Source organism: Natator depressus, chromosome 8, assembly GCF_965152275.1.
Source record: "Natator depressus isolate rNatDep1 chromosome 8, rNatDep2.hap1, whole genome shotgun sequence".
Classification (NCBI taxonomy): domain Eukaryota; kingdom Metazoa; phylum Chordata; order Testudines; family Cheloniidae; genus Natator; species Natator depressus.
The window spans coordinates 16,583,642-16,607,203 of NC_134241.1; the positions used below are offsets into that span (position 1 = coordinate 16,583,642).

Here is a 23,562-nt window from a genome sequence, read left to right on the forward strand (position 1 = left end):
ATAACTCCTCCTCCTCCTCCCTGTTATTTATCCCTCTGATGTATTTATAGAGAACAATCATATCTCCCCGCAGCCTTTGTTTGGTTAGGCTAAACAAACAAGCTTGGAGTCTCCTCTCACAAGGTAGATTTTCCATTCTCTGATCATCCTAATAGCCCTTCTCTGCACTGGTTCAAGTTTGAATTAATCTTTCTTAAACATGGGAAACCAGAATTGCACACAGTATTCCAGATGAGGTCTCGCCAGTGCCTTGTGTAACAGTACTAACACTTCCGTCTCTACTGGAAATACCTCTCGCCTGATGCATCCTAGGACTGCATTAGCTTTTTTCACAGCTGCATCACACTGGTGGCTAATAGTCATCCTGTGATCAACCAATACATCCAGGTCTTCCTTCTCCTCTGTTGCTTCCAACTTATAAGCCCTCAGGTTATAGCAAAAATTTTTGTTAGTCCCTAAGAGCATGATCTTGCATTTTGCACTATTAGATTGCATTTAATTTATATTACTGTAAAGTCTACCTGCTACTTGGCTATTACAACCCTTAACAAGGCAACACTTGTCTATTGTATACCACGACTAGGTAAATCATACTTAGATTTTAAACCTGCTTGTTAAAATTGCTCACTTTTGTAAAAATACCTTACATACTAAGTCCATGCACTCTGTAAGAATCGGGAAATAAAAATCCAAGAGCAGACAGTATATGATATGCTACAGTTAAATCCACAATTAGTTTAGTGCCAAGGTATAAAGCCTTAAAAATAGAACCTATCAAAGAACACTGGGAAACTCAATATTATAATAGGGCTTGTGGAGTCCGATTATAAGCAGTTAAACTAGAGTACAAGCTGCAACCAAGTACCCTGGATACTAATGGCATCTCTATATTAATCTTGTACAGTTAATATCAGATCAGGATGATTAACCAAAAAACCTATTTAAGACTAAAAAGTGTATGTGACACCAATAGTTCTCTTGCCTTTGTGTAGTTTTTAGACTGAAGTTTTCAATGTGAAAAGTTAACATCGCCTCACTGACCAAAGTATCTTTAAATGGAAGCTTAAACTAGCAGTTCCAACAACTCCTTTATTTTACACTTTCCATATTAACCCCTGAACAAGTGCAAAATTCACTAACACATTCCAAGTGTAATCCAAAGTAGTGAGGGGTTGGTCATCACCTGCCGTGCGATCTTGGGCCCCTCTCAAAACAGCCAAACAGTATGCAGGTCACATCCTGAATGTCTGCGTATAAATGCAACCTGCCAGCAACACTCCAGTCACACACTGGTTTCCAACCTTGTGTAGGTCAAAAACTTGTCTCTCTCACCAAAAGAATTTGGTCCAATAAAAAATATTACCTCACTCACCTTGTCTCTCTAATATCCTGGGACTGACACAGCTACAACAACACTGAATGCCAAATTCAAATAACTGGAAAGGAAACTCAGCTTCTAGATAAGAAGTTTGGAAGGCAGTACTGATCCCCATCTAAATGATAGCTTTTAACTTGGAGAAAGGTGAGAAATATATTACATTTGCCAGTTTCCATAATTGTGATTTCCTCTGAAAGAGATGAAGTTCAAGTCCCCTAAAATGCCACACAATTGTGTTTGAGAGAGAGAAAATACACAACACATTTCTTTGATCAGGATAGTTCATATGTTTAACTTTAGCAACTGATCATGCTTTGCACCTTAGGGATGTTGAGCTTCCCATACTGTAAAAAGAGAAACACACTTTTTTCAAAATCTGCACAAACCGAGCTGAGATAGCAGATCTTGTAACACCTTTTCAAACTACTAGTCCTGCCAGTCACTTTTGCCATCCAAAAGCGTTAAAGCAAAAGGCCAAAAATCTTAATTTGGATGAGTGAGCTGCTCACATTCTTTTTGGGTATGCCAATATAACAGCTGGAAAGGTACTTCCCAGGGCGGATAAGCAGATGCGCTAGCTCTGCTTGTGCTAGCATACTAAAAATGGCAGTGTGGCTGCGGTGGCACATTCCTGCGCGCACACATGCCTGCGTTGGATTCTTTTTCATTATTTTATTTGAATCTATAAAGTTTTAAAATAGAAACTTTCCACGCTGGCAGGAAATGTTTTTCTATTTTCCAAAGCTATAGAATCTGAGTTAGAAATCTCTCCCTGCACCCTATCTTCCCAATAAATTAATTTTCTCATTCCTATATTTCAACTAATTGCAATGCAATGCAAATGTTTAATATATTTTGGCAAAGAAAAGGCCAGAAAGAACATGTAATCAGTTAACATACAATAAAACAGGAGTTTTGTTAATTTCGTACAGTATGGTTTTTAAATAACCGAAAGCCAAATCTAGGATTTGAACCTAAGCAGGCAATTCAAAACCAAAATGCCACGAAAGCTTATGCCCAAATAAATCTGTTAGTCTTTAAGGCGTCACCAGTCTCCTTGCTGTTTTTGTGGATACAGACTAACCCCTGATGCTTGTCACTATATTGGATACTTAACATTTCAAAAGCTCACTTAACCAGACTCCTGGTTTGCCACATCATTTTTATAATGAAGGGTAACTCTTCACTTAATATTTTGTTAATTTTGTTTGTTAGATCAATACAGAGTCATTATTTTGGGTTTCCAACAGCTACCTTGCCACTCAAGCTTCATGTTTTGTTTTTTGTTTAAAATCAATGGCAAATTATTTACAAATTTATATCCAGCAAAATATATTTTACATATATCTAACAATTTTGGATATATACATATCTTTGGGATATCTGCACCAATAAGCAGGATTACTTTGTACAACTGTCATCATCCATGTCCAAGAAAGATTAATTCAAACTGAAGCAGGACCAGAGAAGGGCTACTTGGATGATCAGGGAAAGGAGAACCTATCTTATAAAACAAGAGTAATACAGCTTGGCTTAGTTGGCCAAGGGGAAATGTGACTGCTCTCTATAAATACATCAGAAGGTAAACACCAAAGAGAGAGAAGAACTATTTAAAAAAAAGCATAATGTTAGCACAAGAACAAATGGATATTAACCGGATACAAATAAATTTATGCTGGAAATTAGAATAAAGTTACTAACCATCAGAGGAGCGTGGTTCTGGAACAGCCTTCCAATAAGTAATGGGTGCAAACAACTTAACGAGTTTTAAGATGGAATTTGATAAATTTATGAATGGCATTATATGATAGGGTTGCCTGCAATAGCAGAGGAACAGACTATGACCCAGGAAGTCCCTTCTGGTCCTACATTCCTATGTATGCCTGGCAGTAAAAGGCATTAATCACAACAATTCAATAGAAATGTATCAAGCATAAATAGAGAGCTATACTAATTTATTAGTAGAAAAAGTTTGCTGTGATTATGCTTGATACTGAATGCTGGGGAAAAAAGTTTTAAAGCAGCTAACCACTACATCTGCAGCTGATATGGTTTTGGATTTCTCAGTAGTCATCTATGACTTAACACAAAGCAACCCACACTAGTACGTGTGTATCTGTTAATGGTATATTTTACAGAAAGTTTGGCACAAGGTTTTTAAGGACCAAAATAAGTATTAATTTTCCACTGCCTACACAGAAGGCTGACTCTCTCCACCCAGACTTTCCCTTCCTTCAATTTTGGAAGCACAAATCTACTTCATTTCAGTTCTCTGTCCTTGATCTTTTCTTCATTTGAGTTTTCAAATGGCACATCATCTTCCTAAGTGATATGGGATATGTAGGATACTTTCCCCATCTCACCCATAGCTAGGTTCCTGCTGTCTGAGGTTCAGTGAAGGAAAGAGGGCAAGGGATATCTGTGTGTGTTGGTGGGGGAAAGAAATGTCCTAATTTTTGTGCATGTGTTGTGTCTGTGAATAAAAACAGGACATTGGTTCATACCAGTGGATTGTTAAAAGACAGAGTATTGTAAGAGATATAGCTGTTGTAGGAGAGAAGGAAAGATTAGAAGCAGCGCACAAAGAAAATCTTAATTTTTGCCAATAAGAATGTGGGGTTATACCATAAAATAATGAATAAATATTTTGAACATTTTAAGGCACTGCTCAGATGCCTGCTCACATCATAAAACCAAATGATCCTTGTCAGGGGTTCAGAGAAACAATCCATTCAAGTATTTTAAGTTACCTTCTAGATTCATGCCAGCTTGAAGACATTTCCGGTAGCGACAGGCCGGACAGTTTTTTCTACGAATTTTGTCAATGATACAATCATTTCTTCCAGCACATAGATAATTGTGCTGTCCTGTATTTACACAAAAAGAAAATATGTCCAGTTAAAATAGTGGGTACATTTGTCCAGTTAATTTTGGTTTTAGAGTTAAGAAATTGGGAAGTATATAATGTACTGAATCACTGCACCTCATTTTTAGCAGACTTATTATAGTAATATCAGTATCCACAATTCCCCATCACCACACACATTTCCTAGGCAAGACATATGAAGAACTCAATACAAATAAATGTTTAAAAATTCTGTTTCTTTATGACCAATTTAGGTGAATTTTAAACTATTTTTCTCTTAAATTTATCACAAGTCATCCTCTACTGAATCTCTTCAAATTCTTTATAATGCTTTTTATAAAGTCACAAAAATATCAAAATGTTAAAATTATCAGATGATAGTATGGAAAGTTAGAGGCAAGAGGAAATTATCAAACAGTCTAAATGCACCATATAGCCCCCTTGAGAGAAATTTGAGAATTAAAATAAAAAATTAACATTCATAAAGCAGTTCACTTTAAAATATCTAACTCTATTGCTTATAGGAAAATAAGATTTCAGAAACAGCAATATGTAACTCTGCATTTCTGAGATTACGAGAAGCCAGATAGCACCAAGGCCAACTGCCAGAAAGGCCAATTTGAGAGTGTTCATTTATAAATTCTTCAGAATATACTGATTTTACCATTTTTAAAACATGGAGGAAGAGCTCCTTGGGTAGAGCTTGTGAAGTGGACAGACTAAATCCCTTGGTATTTTTATGGATCCAAAACTAAGCTGACCTTGGAAGCCTAGAAAATTGAACTACATAACTTAAAGAGTTGCTGCTCTCCATGATGGATTTCTCAGCAGAGTTAAAACAGGAGGAACACTAGAGTATATATTAATGAGTTTTAACTGTTTTAACTGTGACTAATTTTCTAAAGATTTTTTCCCGTTCAGAAATAATTGTCATCAAAGGACAGCTTCTTCTCCAGTTTGAAAACTAAAATAGACTCCAGAAGCAGGTCTCTCTTCATCTGGTCTAATGCCACTGATACATAAGCTGATTAAATGGTAATTCTAAAATCTCATACTCATTGAGTAAGAACTGAATCCAACTTTTGCTCTAATGGATTATTACAGTCCTGATCACTGTCCTGGCAATTTTCACATAGCATTCAACTACTGCAGAATATAAGTGGGAAACAGAAGAAAGCTTTTTACCTTTGCATTAGGGATTCAGCAAGTTTTCTAAAAATACCTGTGAATTTAATATTTTTTTGCTACAATGTATCACCATTATCACCCCACCCATGAAGCAGGCAGAGGCTATTCCAGTCTGTTTATTTCAAAATTGGCACAAATTGTTTAGTGAAGTAACTGAAAGCCCTACTGTAGTATGATTACACTAAAGAGGTAATTTCATTATAAAAACTCTTTTACAACTCTCTCTGAGAATGAATCAAGGGTACAGGAAATAGATTGAATTCACACTCATTTAATTGGCTAGCATTTAAAGTCTGCTGATTCTATGCCAAGTTTCTGGGACAACAGATACTTCACCTATGGGAGGGCAGTCTGGGAATTTTTTAAGGTGAAAATAAACATTCAACTTTTCCCTGATTATTTGAGCTGTGAAAACCGCCTGCTTAGTAGCAAAAAAGTCTGATTAAGGAGTGTGTCAGGTCAATTTGTGCAATTGGCTGTGAAGGTGGGGTACAAAGACTATTACAGTGACTTCACTCAGGCTTACTTCCTTAGGTAGCTCACTGATTTCTTGATATTCTAAGGGAGCTTTTTTCATTCAGTTTTGTACAAGCTCCAAAAATCTTCTATTTGGAGACGAGGAAGCAACAGGGACCTTCAGGCACTAAGTTCCATCCAGAATGAAAGTAGTAAATGGACATCACAACCAGGACACTTGTTCTCATTAACAAATATGTATGTAAGTATGTGTATATATAGATACACAAATGGACACTGCAGATCAACTAAGTAGAAAGAAATACCAATCACCACAATAAGATGAAAAAAGAGTAATTTTTCTTGCTTTCTCACAGAGATGCTGAAATTCAGAATATGAATATTGCAGAACAATTACAGATGATGTTCCAGGTAGGTAGTCTTTAGGAGCTGCTCCTCTTTTCCTGACACATGGTACCACTTATGGTGCTGATGTACACTACCATTAGTGATTAGCCATCATTCCTTTTTTCGATGGAATGCTCCATTGCTTCTATGGTGTTGTAGACCTCTGTCCCCCCCATTAACATTTTGTGGTGAATGAAGTAAGGTGATTGCACACTGCTCTGCTTCATGCGAGCCTGGAAGCCATGCAAAGGTATAGGGTTGTATAAAAAACATCAACCTTGTCAGTCACCTTTGTAACTAAACAATGGCAGTTGAGGCAATACAGTGGTAAAGGTAGCTAATGATTAGAGAACAAATTGGAAAGTTTTTAAAAGCGCTTACTGCAGATATGAATGCTTCAAATGTAGCCCTGAGGACTACATTAGACCATGATGGGAGCAGTGAAAGGTTGTTGTTGATCTAACCACTCTTGCTTTATCAACCACACTGCAGGCATGCTGCTTCTGGATATCAGAACAGACCAAACAAATCTGCTGACCCCCACGAAACAGCCACAATATAATTTCCTGATTCTGTCTCTTTTGAGATTCCAACACCTTCCCACTCTTGCTTGTGTGCCTTTTCTCATGCTGCTCCCTTCTCCGGAAATGACACTCCTCCCCACCTTTCAGCAGGGCCGGCTCCAGCTTTTTTGCCACCCCAAGCGGCGAAGGAAAAAAAACAACCACCAAGCCTGGTTGAGGTGCCGCCGAAGAGGAAGAGAGGGACTGCAGGGCCCGCTACCGAAGACCCGGAAGTGCCACCCTGATGACGGACGGAGTGCTGCCCCTTTCTATTGGCTGCCCCAGGCACCTGCTTCCTTTCCTGGTGCCTGGAGCCGGCCCTGCCTTTCAGTATACTCATTCTCCTTTGAATCCCTCCTCAAAACCCACTTGTTCCATTTGGGTATTCACCAGTCTCCTCCACACCCTTTTCCACTACCTTATTTTCAATTGAAGAGAATATCAGGACTTCTCAACCTATTTGCCTCTCCTCTACCCTCTCTTTGTCAATGCAGAGCATTGCAGCAGGGATCAAGTTTCTTTTAAGTCTATATAAATGTGTTATGAAGTGTTACAATGATATAACTATATAATAATTATCACTGTTATTGGAATCCTCTAAAAAGGAGATGCAGTGTTTGTGAGTTTCTTGTATACTTACAAATAAGGACTCTGATAGGTATACCATTTAACCAAACTGTACAAGGATAAAGATTATTTCATTAAAATACAGTAATCCTCAAGGATTACAAATGGAAGGTATTAAAACTGCAGCAAATAAAGACCTTTACTCCCTTAATGACATTTAAAAGTTTAAATTACAGGGCCTGTAATTGTCATGTCATATCTTATCCCACCACAGTTCATTCAGGAGTGTCACATAGCTAAAACTGCTAATTAAACTTCCCTTCTTAAAGCAGCTCCAGAAAAACTGAAACGAGCACACAACCCTGTGGGCCAGATTTTCAAAAGGGCATGGCATCCTGATTCCCCCTGCTGAGAACAACGGCAACCACTGGGTGCAGAGCACTTTTCACAATATGGCCCTGCTCTTCTAGGTTTACAATACAGGAGCTACGAAATATGCTTTGCACAAGGAAGTTCTCTGTCACAACCCAGTCCAGTTCCATCCTCTGAATGGATACGAGTCTGTTGTGAGGAGATCCAACCACTGATGACCATATGCTCCAAAGCTCCCTAGGTCTGGATAGTGACTCATCCCTATTAATAGCTCTGGGTCACTCAGGAACACTCTCCCCTCTTGGCAGCAGGATGGATAAAAATGGCGGATTTTTAATGTTTTGTATATCGGATTTTTTAATTTAAATTAAATACTTGTTTATTTAAAAAAAAATAAACCTACTTAAAATTACATTTGAAATTATAACAACCTCTGTTAAGGCCTAAACTTAGTATAATCTATTAAAACAATTTAAATTAAATAAAAAATATTAAGCAGTACATGTTTGCTGCCAAGCTTTTTTTTAAAAGTCAGACTGCTGAACTGGTGGAAGTCACTCCCTAAGCACCTGAACCTAGAGTTTATGACGTGCTAAACCAGCTTTCAACAGCAGTAACCTCTTCTGCAGGTCCAGAAAGAGGATTTTCTTCATTTCAGTTTATTCAACTAGTTGAGTTCCATGACTAGTTGAGAGGATGAGATTTGCTAGTTCTAAAATCTTTAAGGACATGGTGACCAGAAATAATCAGTTCAATTCACTAACTATAGATCATACTTCCTTTGCTTAATAAATCAATTAGTTTTAAATATAAAACATGTTTTGATAACTGTTCTGATAACTTTTTTCTTATGCATGTGGAACATCTTTAGGTAGTTTCATTTAAATAATCAATCAATATTAAAATACTGTTTTTGTGCATTTTAAATTGAATTTCCATCCAAATAGAACTTGACACAAAGCACGAGTAAAAAAATGAATCATCATCTGGTAAATAAGAAGCGTATTATTCATCATTTTCTTGCAAAATAAAAGAAGTAAAAATTAAGAATCTGAATAAATATACGTTAAGCTATATATAGTGTATCTGCCTGATTAGCAAAAAGAACCACCAAATATACCATAAAAGGCTATATTTAGTTGCAGATCAGTCTGGATGACTCTTCCTAACGTCAGCTCTCCACCAGGTAAGAAACACCTCCTCCTTTTCCGGCCTTTTTATACATTAAAAACAAGCTACACATATACCCGTTCAAGCTGGCTCCCAACAGAGGACACAAGGTCTGATATAAAATGGAAGTCAAAAAACAAATCAGGTGACATAACTTAGTACAGATCTACAGCAATCTGTCACATCCTCAAACAATCCACAGATCCCCGTTATGCTGCACTCCATACCAGGAAAATTCCATGCTTACCTGAAAGTTTCCTGTCTTCAGGCAGTAAAGTCCACAGATCAGTTATAATGGATACTTCAGCCTGCTTGCAGCTCGAAGGCAGAACCAGACCTGTCAGTCACTGGCAGAAGAGGAATGCCTCACCCAGAGAAGCTGCTGTCAGTTGAGAGAACTTCCACAGCCAGAATAATTCCATTCTAGTTTCCTAAATTATGGATTGGGCTAAATATTCTTTGAGGAAAAAAAGCATAATCTCTCCTTTGGCAGAGAGAATGGGATATTCTTCTTAATGAAACAAATCCAAGTCTTTGGGTTTCAATTTCCGTCTATATTCTGAATGATCCATTTGTCTCCAGTGTGGGCTAGATCTGTGGACCTTATTATCTGAAGAAAGGAAATTTTACATATATTCTCCATCTTCTTCCCTTTGGCACGAAGACATTGAGAAGTCTTCTGCCAAAAAATGGCACTGACTAAAGACTGTATGATAAATATGTAGAAGTTGGTGAATGTATGTATTGATGGCTGTGTAGCAGATATCAATATAGGAAATACTCCAGAAAATTTATTACTCTGGGTGTGTTTCCACTTTTTCTCTCTGTACAGAACCATGATAAGAAAAATTGCCCTTTGGGACAGATAAAGGTGAATCAAATTTGGGAAGCCACCCCCAGCCCCCACAAAAGCTACCATCCATATGCACACCAGAAGAACTGTCTACGGAACAGTACAATGGGAAATGGAGATAAGCCTCCTTTAGGAACTTATTCAGATGTATCAGACAGAGCTCTGCTATGTGTGCTCCTGATTATCTGTGGCTAAAAACAGCATGTGGAATAGGCTATATGTCTCTGATGTGAAGTAGATGATGGGTAGTTTCATTCAGGTCCTGACATTTCTATGGGGTTGCTAGAGACTGGGAATAGAACAAAGTTGTTCCTATGATCCTTGCACAGCTCCACAGAATATCCCCTTTGGACAATGTCCAGTGACAACAGTTTTTACCAAAGCTATAGGTAGCCATATGCTCCCAAAATAAAAGACTCTGACATCAATTGGGGGTCTAATTCCAGACAGGGCTGGCTGGAGGCCACGTGGATAGCTCTGAGGCAACTGATAGCAGCTAGTGATGTCGCCTCAGCCCTTGTTCTAGCTACCACTTGCAAAGTGGTATTTTTTCCTGTTATACTTCAGAGACTGCTTCAACTTTCTAAAAATCTGTATTCCTTCCTATAGTGTCTGGCAGGAGCCAGGACTGCAAGATGGCTTTTCTGATAATTCTGAATAACCTCAGGTTTTCATAAAAGCTTCCCATTATATCACAAAAAGAGCTGGGAGCTGCTTTGCCTACACGTTTAATTTCAAGGACCAAAGCCCCACATACCTGTATGAAACAGATTTGTATCCCACTGTTTTCCACGGAGAAGCCCTTAGAGATATTTTGGTTGAGAATAATGTCCCCCCATGTTGGCGTTATTTGTGAAAGATGGGTAGCCAGCTAGGATGATTCATCTCAAAATGAGTAAGGATTGCTGCAAGCAAGAGACATCAGACACCAAACCTTTTCATCTGCCCTTTAGGAGCTAGCATGATTCTTCCAAGGCAAGACTGACATTATGTAGCTTAGGGTGTGAGAATTATGGTAAGCTTTTAATTAAAAAAATCTTCCCCAACAACTGCATCTTGCCCACATCTTTCTGCTGGTCATATAAGGAGGCAGAACCTGGTCCATTTCATAATGCTTGTGTATGCACCCCAAAATCATATTGGTGCTGGGGGAGGGGGGGAGGGGGGGAGAAGGGTTGAGCTGCCTTACACATTGTAAGCTCATATCTACTCTCTCTCTCTCTCTTTTTTTTTTTTTTAATTTTTGCTTTACTACTACTGAGATCAGGGAGAAATCTTGACAGTCGTTTATCACAATGCTGTCATCTAGTGATCTCAAAAAATACATACACCCATTTATAGAATATAACAGGTTGATGAGCATTATTGTTTACAGCAAATGTTGTAAAACTGCTATAATACTATTATGGGATTGTTTAAGATAAACTTATCAATTTCCATATAGGATGTCACACATAGCTGGCTGGCATACAGTCTACTTAAACTTTGACCTTCAAAATCACATGCCCTATATAAGTTTTATCACATATTAACACACACATTTTACATAAAAGTGACACCAACAACACAACCAATGAAAGAAAAGCAAACAAAAATAAATGATACCAAGCAAAGATAACAATAAACCCTCTCACACTCTCAGTGAATGGGTGCATTATATAAATGTACATGTACTCCATGCTTTAGGTACTCACACCACTATCAATTTTATTTTCTTAGGAACATAGTCTAGATATGAGAAAGTTACTTACTTTACAGTAATTGGAAATTTCTCAAGATGGGTAGTCTCCACATGTATTCCACTGTGGGTATGCATGTGCTTCATGCACCCAGAGCTGGAGAATTCTGAAAGCAGCGTCACTTGGCTCATGTATGCATCCTCACTCTCCTCATGGCTCCAACCATGAAGGTAGAGTAGACTGAGCATCTCTCCAGTTCTTTCACTCCCACAAATTGAAGAATGCAGAGGTGAAGGAGGGGGTGGGTAGTGCAATATAGATAGGGACCACATACCTCAAAGAATCTTCACTTGCGATACGGTAAGTAACTTTCTCTTCTTCTTTGATTGCTGGTTCCTATGTCTATTCCACTGCAGGTGACTGATAAGCAGTACTCAAATAGGAGGAGGATATTAGTGGCACAGCTATTTGAAGAACCACTGTCCAGAACAGGGCCATCCCTAGTTATTCTTGGGCCCTAAGCAGCACCCCCCCAGGGGGGTGGGGCTAGCTTGGGGGGTAGGGGGGAACCCCCCCACCCCAGCATTCACCGGCAGTGCGGCTGGGTCTGGGTCACTGCACTTCCCGCTGCCAGTAAGGGCAAGCCTGGACCTGTAGCAGTCCTCAGGGGGGGTGGGAGTGGGGGTGGGGTGGGGAGAAGCAGGGAGGGGGCTTTTGGGAAGGGTAGAGTGGGGGCAGGTGGGGGTGGAGCAGGGGCCATGGGGAAGAGGTGGGGCAGGGGCTGGAGCAGCATGCAGCTGCACAGGGCACCAGAAAATTTGGTGCCCCAAATTTCCTGGTGCCCTATGCAGCTGCATACTTTACATATGGGTAGGGACAGACCTGGTCCCAAAAGACATCTCACCCTTTCCTTGGTGCTCAAGAGGAACCCGCTCTATTGCTTCTTGCTGTAAGGAGGACTCTATTTCTTGTTTGAGAATCTCCTCATTAGAATGGCCCCTGAAAAGGGGCAGGAATGAAGGATTTGGAGAGAGCAAGGGGGTAAATTAAATTGCATAATCGGAATGGATGAAGATTAACAGCCACTTGTCCATTGTTATTTCACTCCAGGTCTGGAAAAAGAATGCTGGGATGTGTGGGAATCAGCAGTTGGTGATGTCATACATTTGCAGCTCTTGAACGCCTGTCAAAATGTTCATTTGGCTGGGGGCAGGATGATGCTGATGCTCAGGCTGGCAGAAGGTGCAGGGAAACAGGACTTCTGAACCCACCGCCCCTTACAGGGTGGCTTACAAGGCTGCTGGTGGTAAAGTGGTTGATTGCCTGTGGAATTTTCTCTTGGGGCCACTGTACATGTTCCCAGGGAGAGGAAGGTGGCCCTGGAGTCCTTTAGAATGTGTAAGGACCCATCTATCTTTTGGTTAGAGATGGGTTTCATCCAAGGGCAGGTTCTCCACAGTGTTCTGGATCTCTCTGAGAAACCCCAAAGCGTGAAGCAATGATTCAAGGCACATGACAATGGCTATTGCCATTTATCTTGAAGATGTGTCTGCTGCTTCTACCACTGATCCTGGCAACCGACTTGCCTTCCTCAATGAGAGCGTGAAATGGAGCTGTCGTGTTAAGGAAACTTGTTGATGAAGTCCATGGACTTGGAATATTTCAGGTAATCATACTTAGGCAACAGTGCTTGGTAATTGGCTATTCTGAACTGAGGGTTAGAAGAAGTGAAGACCTTCCTTCCCAATAAATCTAGGTGTTTACCCGCTTTGTCAACCGGAGGAGACTTAGGGTATTGCTGTCTAGAAGTCTCCATAGCAAACTGGATAACCAAAGAGTTAGCTGTAGAATGAGAAGACAATAGCATTTTTCTGCTCTCTTAGGGGTAGGGGCACTAGTGGCTGGGGTACGCCAGACTGCTCTTGCTGATTCCAGAATGGCTTCATTAACAGGAAGCACTATTTGGCTGGATCCAAAAGCCTGTAGGATGTCAAGGAGTTTATGTTGGGGATCCTGAATTTCCTCAAGGGAGATCTGCACTGCCACTACCATCCTACATAACAGTTCCTGGAACTGCTTATGGTCACTAGGGATATGTATGGGAGAAGATATTGGAGAAACTGCTTCATCCATAGATGATGAGGACAGTCTTGTCGGTACCAGAAGAATTGCTGGATATGGCTCATAATCCTCCCGCTTCCATGGGGTCAGATGGAAGCTCTGGCTGTCCTCTTGCAGGGGAAGGGTGAACTGACTCCCTAGCGGATCACGTCAACTCTGCAGGGTGGTACGGCCCCAACAGGGCCAGTAAAACAAGTCAAAGTGTGGTTGTGGAGGTGCCCACAGCTTGGGGTACCAACAGCTGTGAGGCAGGTGCTGAGGTGGAGGTTGGCTCCAGACTAGTCCAGGTCCCCTGTCCTCAGAGGAGGAAACATCAGTTCCTCAGGGGTTCAGAATCTACTGAGAGAGAAAATGCCAATTCTGGATCCATCAGTGGTACTGACGGTTCAGCTGGAAGGAAACCATGGCTGGACAATGGGATGGGGGACACACTCCTCCCTTAAGGAAATTGGGGGGGATCAAGGAGAGCAAAAATGTCATCAGGTGGAGCATGAGACTCTGCTGTCCCTGGAGTGTGAGTGGTCCTGTCTCTCCGAACCAACAGAGCCAGAGCAAATATAGTCTGTGCCACACTCAGGCAAGGTAAAGCTGGTATTATTGGTGTTTGAAGCTTCTGATGGCTGCCCTTTGTTGGTGCCGTCAGTTCCGAGTGTTTAGTCTTAATTGGTGCCAGATGAACTGATGCTGCCAGAACATGCTCTGGTACTGAGAGAACATTAGATGTGTGGGCTTTATTGTCATGGCCACGAGATTCAGGATGTTCTATGTCCTCATGGGGCAAGCGGGAAGATCTGCTCGACTTATGCAGGGTTGTATCCAACTTCTTAGAAGTGGACCTGGAGGAGGATTTGCTCTCATGTTTATGAGAATGCTTCCTGCCTTCTTGACAAAACCCTGACGGGGTCTGTGGGAGTAGATTCCCTTGCCTAACTCAACCTCATGGCAGGAAGTGCAATCCTTGCTGAGTCAAGCTGCTGAATGGGGTTGGGGGAAAGGTCCCCCAGCCCAGATCCGACTGTGATCTCTTAGCTTTCTCCATTAAGTGCTTCTTAAGACAAATTCCTGCACTTCCTGGTACTACTGGGAAAAGTGTACCAGACACTGCACCGTGCCATGACACAAGCTTCCCCATGGCAGGACAGGCAGCACTGATGGTCATCACTGACTGAGAAGGAGCATGGGCAACAAGTACAGATCTTGAAGTGTACAGGCCTGAATGTAGTACAGCACTCTTAACGTGGTACACAAGGATAATTCCCCAAAACGAAGAACTATAAAACTTAGCTAAAACTATTGAGTAAAATTCAAAACTATTTACTATATATTTTTACAGACTAAAGAACAAAGGAAGACAAAGATCCGGATGCTGGAGGATCTGACGTAGGTCACACGGTGGTAAGAAGGAACTGGAGAAGCGGTTGGTCAGCTCTGGTCTTTACCTCCACAGTTGGAGGCACTGAGGATAGTGAGCGGTACATGAGCGGACCAACGGACACTACTTTCAAAATTCTCTGACTCTGGGCACATGGCGTACACGTGTACCCACAGTGGAATACACATGAGGTCAGCATTTCTAGAAGAAATAGTTAATTTCCCATAGGATTCTAGGGAGCAGCAAGGATGCCTGCAGAGGCATTAGATTGTACATATGTTTTATAATTTTTAACAGATAATAAACTCTCAAAACACATCCTACCTTCCACAGCTCTTTTGAAGAATACTTTGCAGCTGCCGCAAGTTAGGACACCATAATGACATCCAGAAGCTTCATCAGAACAGACCAGGCAAAGCTTGGGAGGTGGTCCTGTTGCTGTTGAGGTGGTGGATGGAGAAGAGCTTACATCAGATCTCACTCCAGGGCTAAAAAACAAACAGGAGGGAAGAAATTTCAGTCATACTTCTTGGAAAACCATGTCATAGTCAGAAGAGGAGTCACGTATGTAAAGTAACTTCAGTAATGTATTTGCATAGTATATTTTGCATTTAGACCTGTTAAATCTATCATCTTTGTTACAGATTATGTACCCAGTGATATGCAGGTATTAAAATGTTGTATTGCTTATATCAGAGTCATGATTCAACAAATTCAACAAAAACAATATTCTTTTTCCAGGCTACTAATTAATCACAGAAATTCATGATGGAAGTTCACATCTTAGTCAGCAGGTGGAAATTCCTACAGCTTTCTAGATTTTAATGCATACTGAAAATTAACCCCTATATTAATAGAAGTAATGGACCCACTCAATCCAGGAGCTTAAACTAAGATATTTAACAATACTAGGGTTCCCAGATATCCCTAATGGGGAAGAGGGGGAGTTGGAGGAGTGAGAGAGACCCTGTTGCTCTTTAATCTTCTACCCTAAGTCCCCCATACTTTGTAAAATCCTCAACTCTTTTTTTTTTTTTTTTTAAATATTGCTTTAAATCGGTATTTCCCAAACTGTTGAAAACGGAGTTTCAGGAATAAAACCCAATTAAGTGCCACTGCCGGTTCCATGAGTTGTTAAAGGCCTGCCCATCTTAATTTATGCATCTTCAGCCTCATTTTCCCCCTCCTCTCTGCCTAAGCTAGTCCTACATCAGCCTGCCTCCACTTTATAATACACTTCTAAATCTTCATACCACTTCTCCTTTCTTACACATTTTAATGAGATGTGAAACAATTAAAATATCCCATTTGCATCCGAGTGAGCATCAGCTAAATGAATGGGACAATTCACACCAGGCTCTCCAGCAGATATTGCTGCATCAGTTATACTTGCTTCATGCTTTGAAGATTTTCTTCGCAGCCAAACAACTTTCAAACAGAGGCTTTCAAACAAATAATAAATAAATAAATAATACTAATACTACAACTAATAATAATACATACAAAAACCGCTGGAGAACAAATAGGCGGCCTTTGCTGCAGCTGGTCCTTTGTATCCTTTACTAGGGAACAGTTAACCGTTGGGATCACCACTTTAGATCAACCTTAAATGCTAGAAAGTATAATTCACAAATGTCTCTACGTCTAACCTCCCACTTTACCTAACATTCTTGTAGAAAACTAAACTGTAGTTAATGTGTGTTTTTTTGAAAATTTATATTCAGAAAGCTTTGCTGACAGGCTGAGTGTCTCCTGTCCAAACACAACAGTGTTTGTCTCAGGGTTATCAGCAAGAGATAGTTTAATAATTATTATCCTTTGGGCTACCTGCAAAAATAATAAGGAAAGAAATTTAGCAGAACCATGACAAGCTTACATTACGAAAGAGTTTGACAACATTTCTCTTTTATGGGATTAATGTCAATATCTAAAGAGTCGCAGTTAGCGAACATGTGGAAATTTGGCTGAGAAAAATTAAAATCCATGAGCAGAAAGAGTACAAACTAGTCAGAAACAGATTCTATTGAGACAAACAACAACGAGCAGCAAAATGCAGAATTATTTAGAACATCTAAACAAAAGATTGCAATGTAGAATAAGAAAGTAGGATTCTTTATTGAATAATGTAGCGTGCCTCAAAACAGACTAATAAAAACAAGCAGAAATCCCATGTGGAGGTAAATCCACATGCTTGTTTATCAAATGATTAATAAAAACAAGCCCAAGTTCTTGTCAGAGAAAAATGAAATAAGATCAAGCAGTTAAAAGCTAAATCTGTGTATCATGATTTTTTTTTTAAATGGATTTGGAAAGTATTAAGCAAAATAAAAATAAAGCTCAACGCATCTTGATAACACCAAACAACAACTGAACTCAGAAGACGGGGAAGCAAACATGTTTAGTAGCAGGGCTCAATAATTACAGGCAGCTTTGATTAGTGTTATGGAACCAACAGAACTTTCCACATAAATAACTAATGGGGAAAATAGAGATGTAAATTTTTTATTCAAGTCTATTTTGGTTTTCTAATTATATCATTTGTTGATTTTCTTACACCTAACCCCCTGTCCATCCTTCAAGCCCCAGACCGTAACTTCTGTCTGAAACACAGACAACTTAAAGTGACCATTTTGGCAAACTGTATGCAAAGGAGAAGTTTCTTTAAGGGTGTGGATCCAAAACCTTTGAAGTCAATGGGAACTATGCCATTTACTTGAAATGGGAGAAGGATAATACCCTAACCCAGGAGATTGCTTTTATTATAGTTCACTTTTGTTCACTGCACAGGGAGTCTCTCTTTGTTAGAGTCAAAATATCAGCATGAAGAAATCATGAATACACAATTCATAGTTTTAAATCATCCCATAAATAACGAATACTCATTAATTTGCTAATTTTGCACATTTTTAAGAATAGGTTATAAACTGTATCCCTTTCCCTCCTTGCAGAATCACCTACAAAGCATTGCTCAAATAAGAGACAGAAATCACGCATGGAAGGTAATTTCTAATATTATTCTAAGATTATTTCCTCCCCCCTCCCTCCACACACCTTGGAAAATGAGAAATATTTTTCCTTGGGGTACTTAATGTTTCTCATTGAGATAGTCATACTTAGTACTAAGCCCCCCCAGGCTCAAAGATTCCTCTTCACTTCCTACTGTGGAGAAAATCTTCAGCTTCAATAACAGGTCCAGGTTACCATTTAATACAACCATCCATTCAGAGAATCCAGGAGAATGAAGGAAAATGTACGTGGAATGGAGTTACTTTTTGAATTCACTTTGATATTTGGCTGTTTTCTCACTAATGGTAAATATTTTTCTAACAATAAGATCAACAGATTGGACCAGGAAATTCAATATTCAGGAAAGTTCCTGAAAGAACCACTGCTATTATCAGCATCTGTCTCTACTGTCAACTACAGAAGCATTCAAACCTTTCTAAAACTGTGATTACCACATGACCAGTTGGCACTTTCTAACCTCAACACTCCACTTTTTCTAAGACAATATCCACTTTGCACCTCTTCATACATGGTGTTTGAGTGAGATGTTTTCACCATTTGCTTCTGCAATGCTTCTCTGGAGTACTTTAAATCATCATAGTGGCTGAAGACTGTACAATGCATAAGTAAGCCTATGACAGGATCTCAGCCTCCTCAAAATCATAGGTTTCAGAGTAGCAGCCGATGAAGTGAGCTGTAGCTCACGAAAGCTTATGCTCAAATAAATTTGTTAGTCTCTAAGGTGCCACAAGTACTCAAAATCATAGTCTGCTATTTTCTTGCTTTTAGGAGGGAGAGCATGGGCGGTAAGTAGAGCCCTCCTTCGGGTAGGCTAGCCCCCAGCTCCACCTGTTCTGCTCCCCGAGGCCAGAGCCCCGCCACCCCTCTGCGGCTGGAGCCACAAGACCCCTGCCACTGCTTAGTGGCTGGAGCCATGAGCCCCTTCCACCTGGAGAAGCACCGAGCATCCCTCCCACCCTCCCTGGCTGGAGGAGGCCCTGAGCGCCCCCGCAGCCAGGAGCCGTGGGCCGGCCACAGCCATGCTGTGCCTCCCCTGCCCAGACCCCAAGCTGTCCCAGGGAAAAGCGTCTCCTCCCGAAGAAACTTTTGATATGCCGGTGCAGGTTCTCATGTGGCTGAGGAAGTGGTATTTGCTACTCAGCTTCCTGGGTTCATCAGTAATCTCTCTGGAGTCAAGGAGATTACTGATGAACCCGGGGAGCTGAACAGAAACATACCGCCTCCTCAGCCGCCCCGAACCTGCATGGGGCGTAATAAAGCAAAAACTTCGCCCCACCAAATCCCACAACCCAGCGCCCGGCAGCTTGTTGACTCATTTTCAATTTGTGATCCACTGTAACCCCCAAATGCTTTTCTGCTGTACTACTGCCTAGCCAGATATTCCCCATTTTGTAGTTGTACATCTAAGTGTTCCTTCCTAAGTGTAGTACTTTGCACTTGTCTTTACTGGATTTCATCTTCTTGATTTCAGATCAATTCTCCAATTTGTCAAGGTCATTTAGAATTCTAACCCTGCCCTCCAAAGTGTTACCAACCCTTCCCAGCTTGGTGTCACCTCTATTCTGTTATCCAATTAGTTAATGAAAATATTGACTAGTATCAGACAGGCCTCGCCCCTGTGGGTCCTCCCTGGATACATCCCCCCACTTTGACAGAGAAGCATTAATAACTACTCTGAATACAATCTTTCAGCCAGGTTTGCACCAATCTTATCGTAACTTCCCTAGTTCGCTTATGAGAATTTCATGAGAGACTGTGTCATAAGCCTTACTAAAATCAAGATACATCACATCTGCAGCTTCCCTTCTATCTACTAGGACGGTAGCCCAGTCAAAGAAGGAAATGAGGTTTACTTGGCATGATTGGTTCTTGACAAATCCATGTTAGCTATTACTGAGGCTGAGAGTTTGTCACAAAGGTCACAGAAGTCATGGATTCTGTGACTTTTCACGATCTCTGTGACTTCTGCAACGGCTGGTGAGGCTGGCCTGAGGGCCACCTCGGGCAGCCCTTGGGCTAGCCGCACCGACCACTGCTGGGGCAGTCCCGGGCCATCTCCCTACCCCCACCACAGCAGCAGCAGGAGTTTGGGTGGGGGGGGCAGCGGCTCAGGGTCCAGGAGGAGGTGAGGGCTCTGGGTGGTGCTTACCTCGGGGGGGGGGGGGGGGGATGGGACAGGACTCCCCAGAAGTGGCAACATCCCTCAGCTCCTAGGGGGAGACGTGGCCTGCACGCCACCTCCGCCTGCAGGCACCGCCCCTGCAGCTCCAATTGGCCGTGGTTCCTGGCCAATGGGAGCTGCAGAGCCAGCACCTGGGGAGGAGGCAGTGTGCAGAACTGCCTGGACATATCTCCGCCTAGGAGCTAAGGGAAGGGGATGTTGCCGCTTCCGTGGAGGTGCAGAGCTGGGTAGGGAGCCTGCCAGCCCTGCCAACACCCCCCTCCCAGCACCAGTGGAGGATCCTGGCACCCCTGGGCCACCCTCCCCCCCCAAACACCCATGGTGCCCCCGGGCCGCGCCCCTCCCTAAGATTTAGTCAGGGGTATATAGTACAAGTCATGGACTGGTCACGGGCTGTGAATTTTTGTTTACTGCCTGTGACCGTCCATGACTTTTACTAAAAATACCTGTGACTAAAAGGTAGCCTTAACTATTACTAGTATCCTTTAGGTGCTTACAATTGATTAATAATTTGTTCCAGTATTTATTCAGGTATCAAAGTTAGGCTGACTGGTATAGGTTCTCTTTATTCCTCTTTTTAAAGACAGGTATTACTGTTTGTCCTTCTCCAGTCCTCTGGGAACTTACCCATCCTCCATGAATTCTCAAATATAATTTCTAATGGTTCCAAGATTGGTTCAGCTAGCTCAAGAACCCTAGACTAATTTCCGATTACATCTAACTTATCTAAATACTCTTTTAAATCTGTTATCTCCCTATTTCAGGCTGCGATCCTTCCCCTTTGTTAGCATTTATTGTGTAATTATCTGGTCACCATTAACCCTTTTAGTGAAAAATGAAGCAAAATAGGCATTAGACACCTCACTGATGCCATCTATTATCAGCTCTCTTTCTTGCTAAGTAGAGGATCTACGCTTTCCTTTCCAGAGAGAATATGGTGGATAATAGTCTCACCAACACTAATTGAAATTTAATGCTTGAACTTAAATAGACAAACCAACATGTACAAAACCGCAAATCCAGTTAGAATGACTGACCTCTGAGACCTGAGCACTGAAATGGGATAAAAAAACTTCCAAATTGTGTGTCTGACAAATGAAAACCTTATGTCATATGAGATTTTCAGGCATCTTATACTCTGTCTTTTATTAATAAAGGTTAGAGACAACCTACCAAATCTTTTCCATAGTGTTCCGTAACCTGAGCTTATTTCATTATGGCTATTTTATCTCTACTTCTAATACTTTCTTTCATCTAAGATTACTTGAATTGGGTCTCGGAAATGTTAGCTGGGGCAATTAGTAATAGATGCCACAGAAAGAGAACCTCAATTCTGATCTTAGGTAGAGGGAGAACCACGATTAGGTAATGGCTTGGATACACAGGCGACGCTACAGTTCCCCCATTGCCTCAAATTATGACAGTGATGGCCAAGGCAGCTAGGGTTTGGAGAAGTGAATGATCTGAAAGGTCTTAGACATTATCCAATGTAATAAAAAAAATATAACAGGGTAGTCTGTGACCGTACTATGAAATTAGATGATCCCACCATCAGAGTGAGCCTCCAACATTTGCCCTCAACGCCTGCATAGGTTAGTTAAGTATTATTAGTCTCATTTTACAGCTGGGAAACTGAGGCAGGGGTGGATCAGGTGACTTGTCTAAGCTCTCACAGAAAGTCTGTGGCACAGCTGGGAAGTGAACAAAGGCCTCCACTCCCTAGTGGAACCATTCTGTCTCTCTAGACTAACCTTTTCCTGGGGGGAAGAGGGAGAAACATTTAAAGAAGACGATTTGGCTACCATTTTGATAGTGTACTCACCGCTATTACCTGTCTATCTTTGAACCTGGGCACAGTGTGCTTCTTTTGCATCGTCTCGCTGTGCCTCCCAGATCAAAGGAGTTGCTGCTGTCTTCAAGCATAGGCAAGATCAAAGCTCCCATGCCTACTTGTTTGCTCATGTAAGCAAACTCCTATTACATGAAGAAAAGGAGTACTTGTGGCACCTTAGAGACTAACAAATAGAGACTAATAAATTTGTTAGTCTCTAAGGTGCCACAAGTACTCCTTTTCTTTTTGCGAATACAGACTAACACGGCTGCTACTCTGAATCCTATTACATGAAAAAGTTGCTTTGTCTTGCCATAACACAAACAGGGCCCAACAATGCACTCCTATTGCCACATTAAAACGCTACATATACTCCCTGAATGGTTGTAAGATTACGTGAAAATGATCTGCTCTCAGTTCCAGAAAACTTAAGCTCACTAGCTTTTGCACTTGCTGACCAATGAGCTTTATATTCACAACCTTTTTGAATTCCTTAGTCGTGATTACTTTTCTTACTGTTCTTTTAAGAAATGATTCCCATGTGATTATCCTAGTACCTGTTAACCCATTAAAATGCACTCTCTTTCCACACTGTCCTTATTATTGTCATGTTCCCGGCAGACAGGATAACACAAGAACAGCCATACTGGGTCAATTAATGATCCATCTACTCCAGTATCCTGTATCCAACACTGGCTAATACCAGAGCTTCAGGAGGAGCATACAGAATGGGGGTGAGGTGGGATGGGGTGGGGTGGGGGTTGCAGATATCTACCTGTTTTCCCCTTTATATACTGGCATTATATTTTCTGTCCCTTTCCTAATAGTTCTTAACATTCTGTTAGCCTTTTTGACCACTGCAGTGCACAGCCAGAGGAACCAAGAGCAGGGAGTCTGTCCCTCTTGTGTGCTCAGTAAGCCTGCTGGCCCCCAGACAATGCAGAGGAGGAAGCCATCTGATTCCAGTGTAGGGGAGACAAAGGCTGGACCAGAGAAGAGCAAAAGGAGTAGGAGGGGACTAGAGGGAGAAGAAGAGAAACTGCCTGGGAGTTGGAGGAGAGGCATTGACTCTATTTGGGCAAGAAGACTGACTGGGAGCCAGTGGGGATGGAAGTGACACGAGACACAGATTGAATGAGGAGTTAAGAGGGGACTGGCTGGGCAAGGGAGACTGGGACAAGAAGCCTCAAGAGTGGACACTGGGACTGTTTACATGAAGAGAATGGGGCTGGTATGAGACTGGGAAAGGGATAGGTTGGAAGGGATGGGGCAGAAGGGGTCAAGCTTGGGGAGAATGGGCAGAAGAGTTCACGTCCACTAGAGCACACGTCCCTCTGGAGCTTCGAATGGAACCTAAGTATCTCAAGTCCTATCAGCATATATCTGTGAAAGCCACTAACAAAGCATGTTTCACTCTCAGTGTTAGTCCACATAGAGCAGTGGTTCTCAAACTTTTGTACTGGTGACCCCTTTCACATAGTAAGCCTCTGAGTGTGACCCCCCCCTTATAAATTAAAACAACTTTTTAA

At 41.4% G+C, this 23,562-nt stretch overlaps 1 protein-coding gene across 2 annotated transcripts in view; it reads right to left on the bottom strand.

The window, feature by feature from the left end:
• The window catches only part of NR3C1 (nuclear receptor subfamily 3 group C member 1), a 158,816-nt gene that overhangs the window by 39,374 nt on the left and 95,880 nt on the right, over window positions 1-23,562 (bottom strand). For both annotated transcript variants that reach the window (XM_074960516.1, XM_074960517.1), the window contains exons 3-4: window positions 15,318-15,481; window positions 4,129-4,245 (exon numbers count right to left, since the gene is read on the bottom strand). In XM_074960516.1, the coding sequence (XP_074816617.1) occupies window positions 4,129-4,245; window positions 15,318-15,481 (281 nt within the window). The remainder of the gene's footprint in view (window positions 1-4,128; window positions 4,246-15,317; window positions 15,482-23,562) is intronic.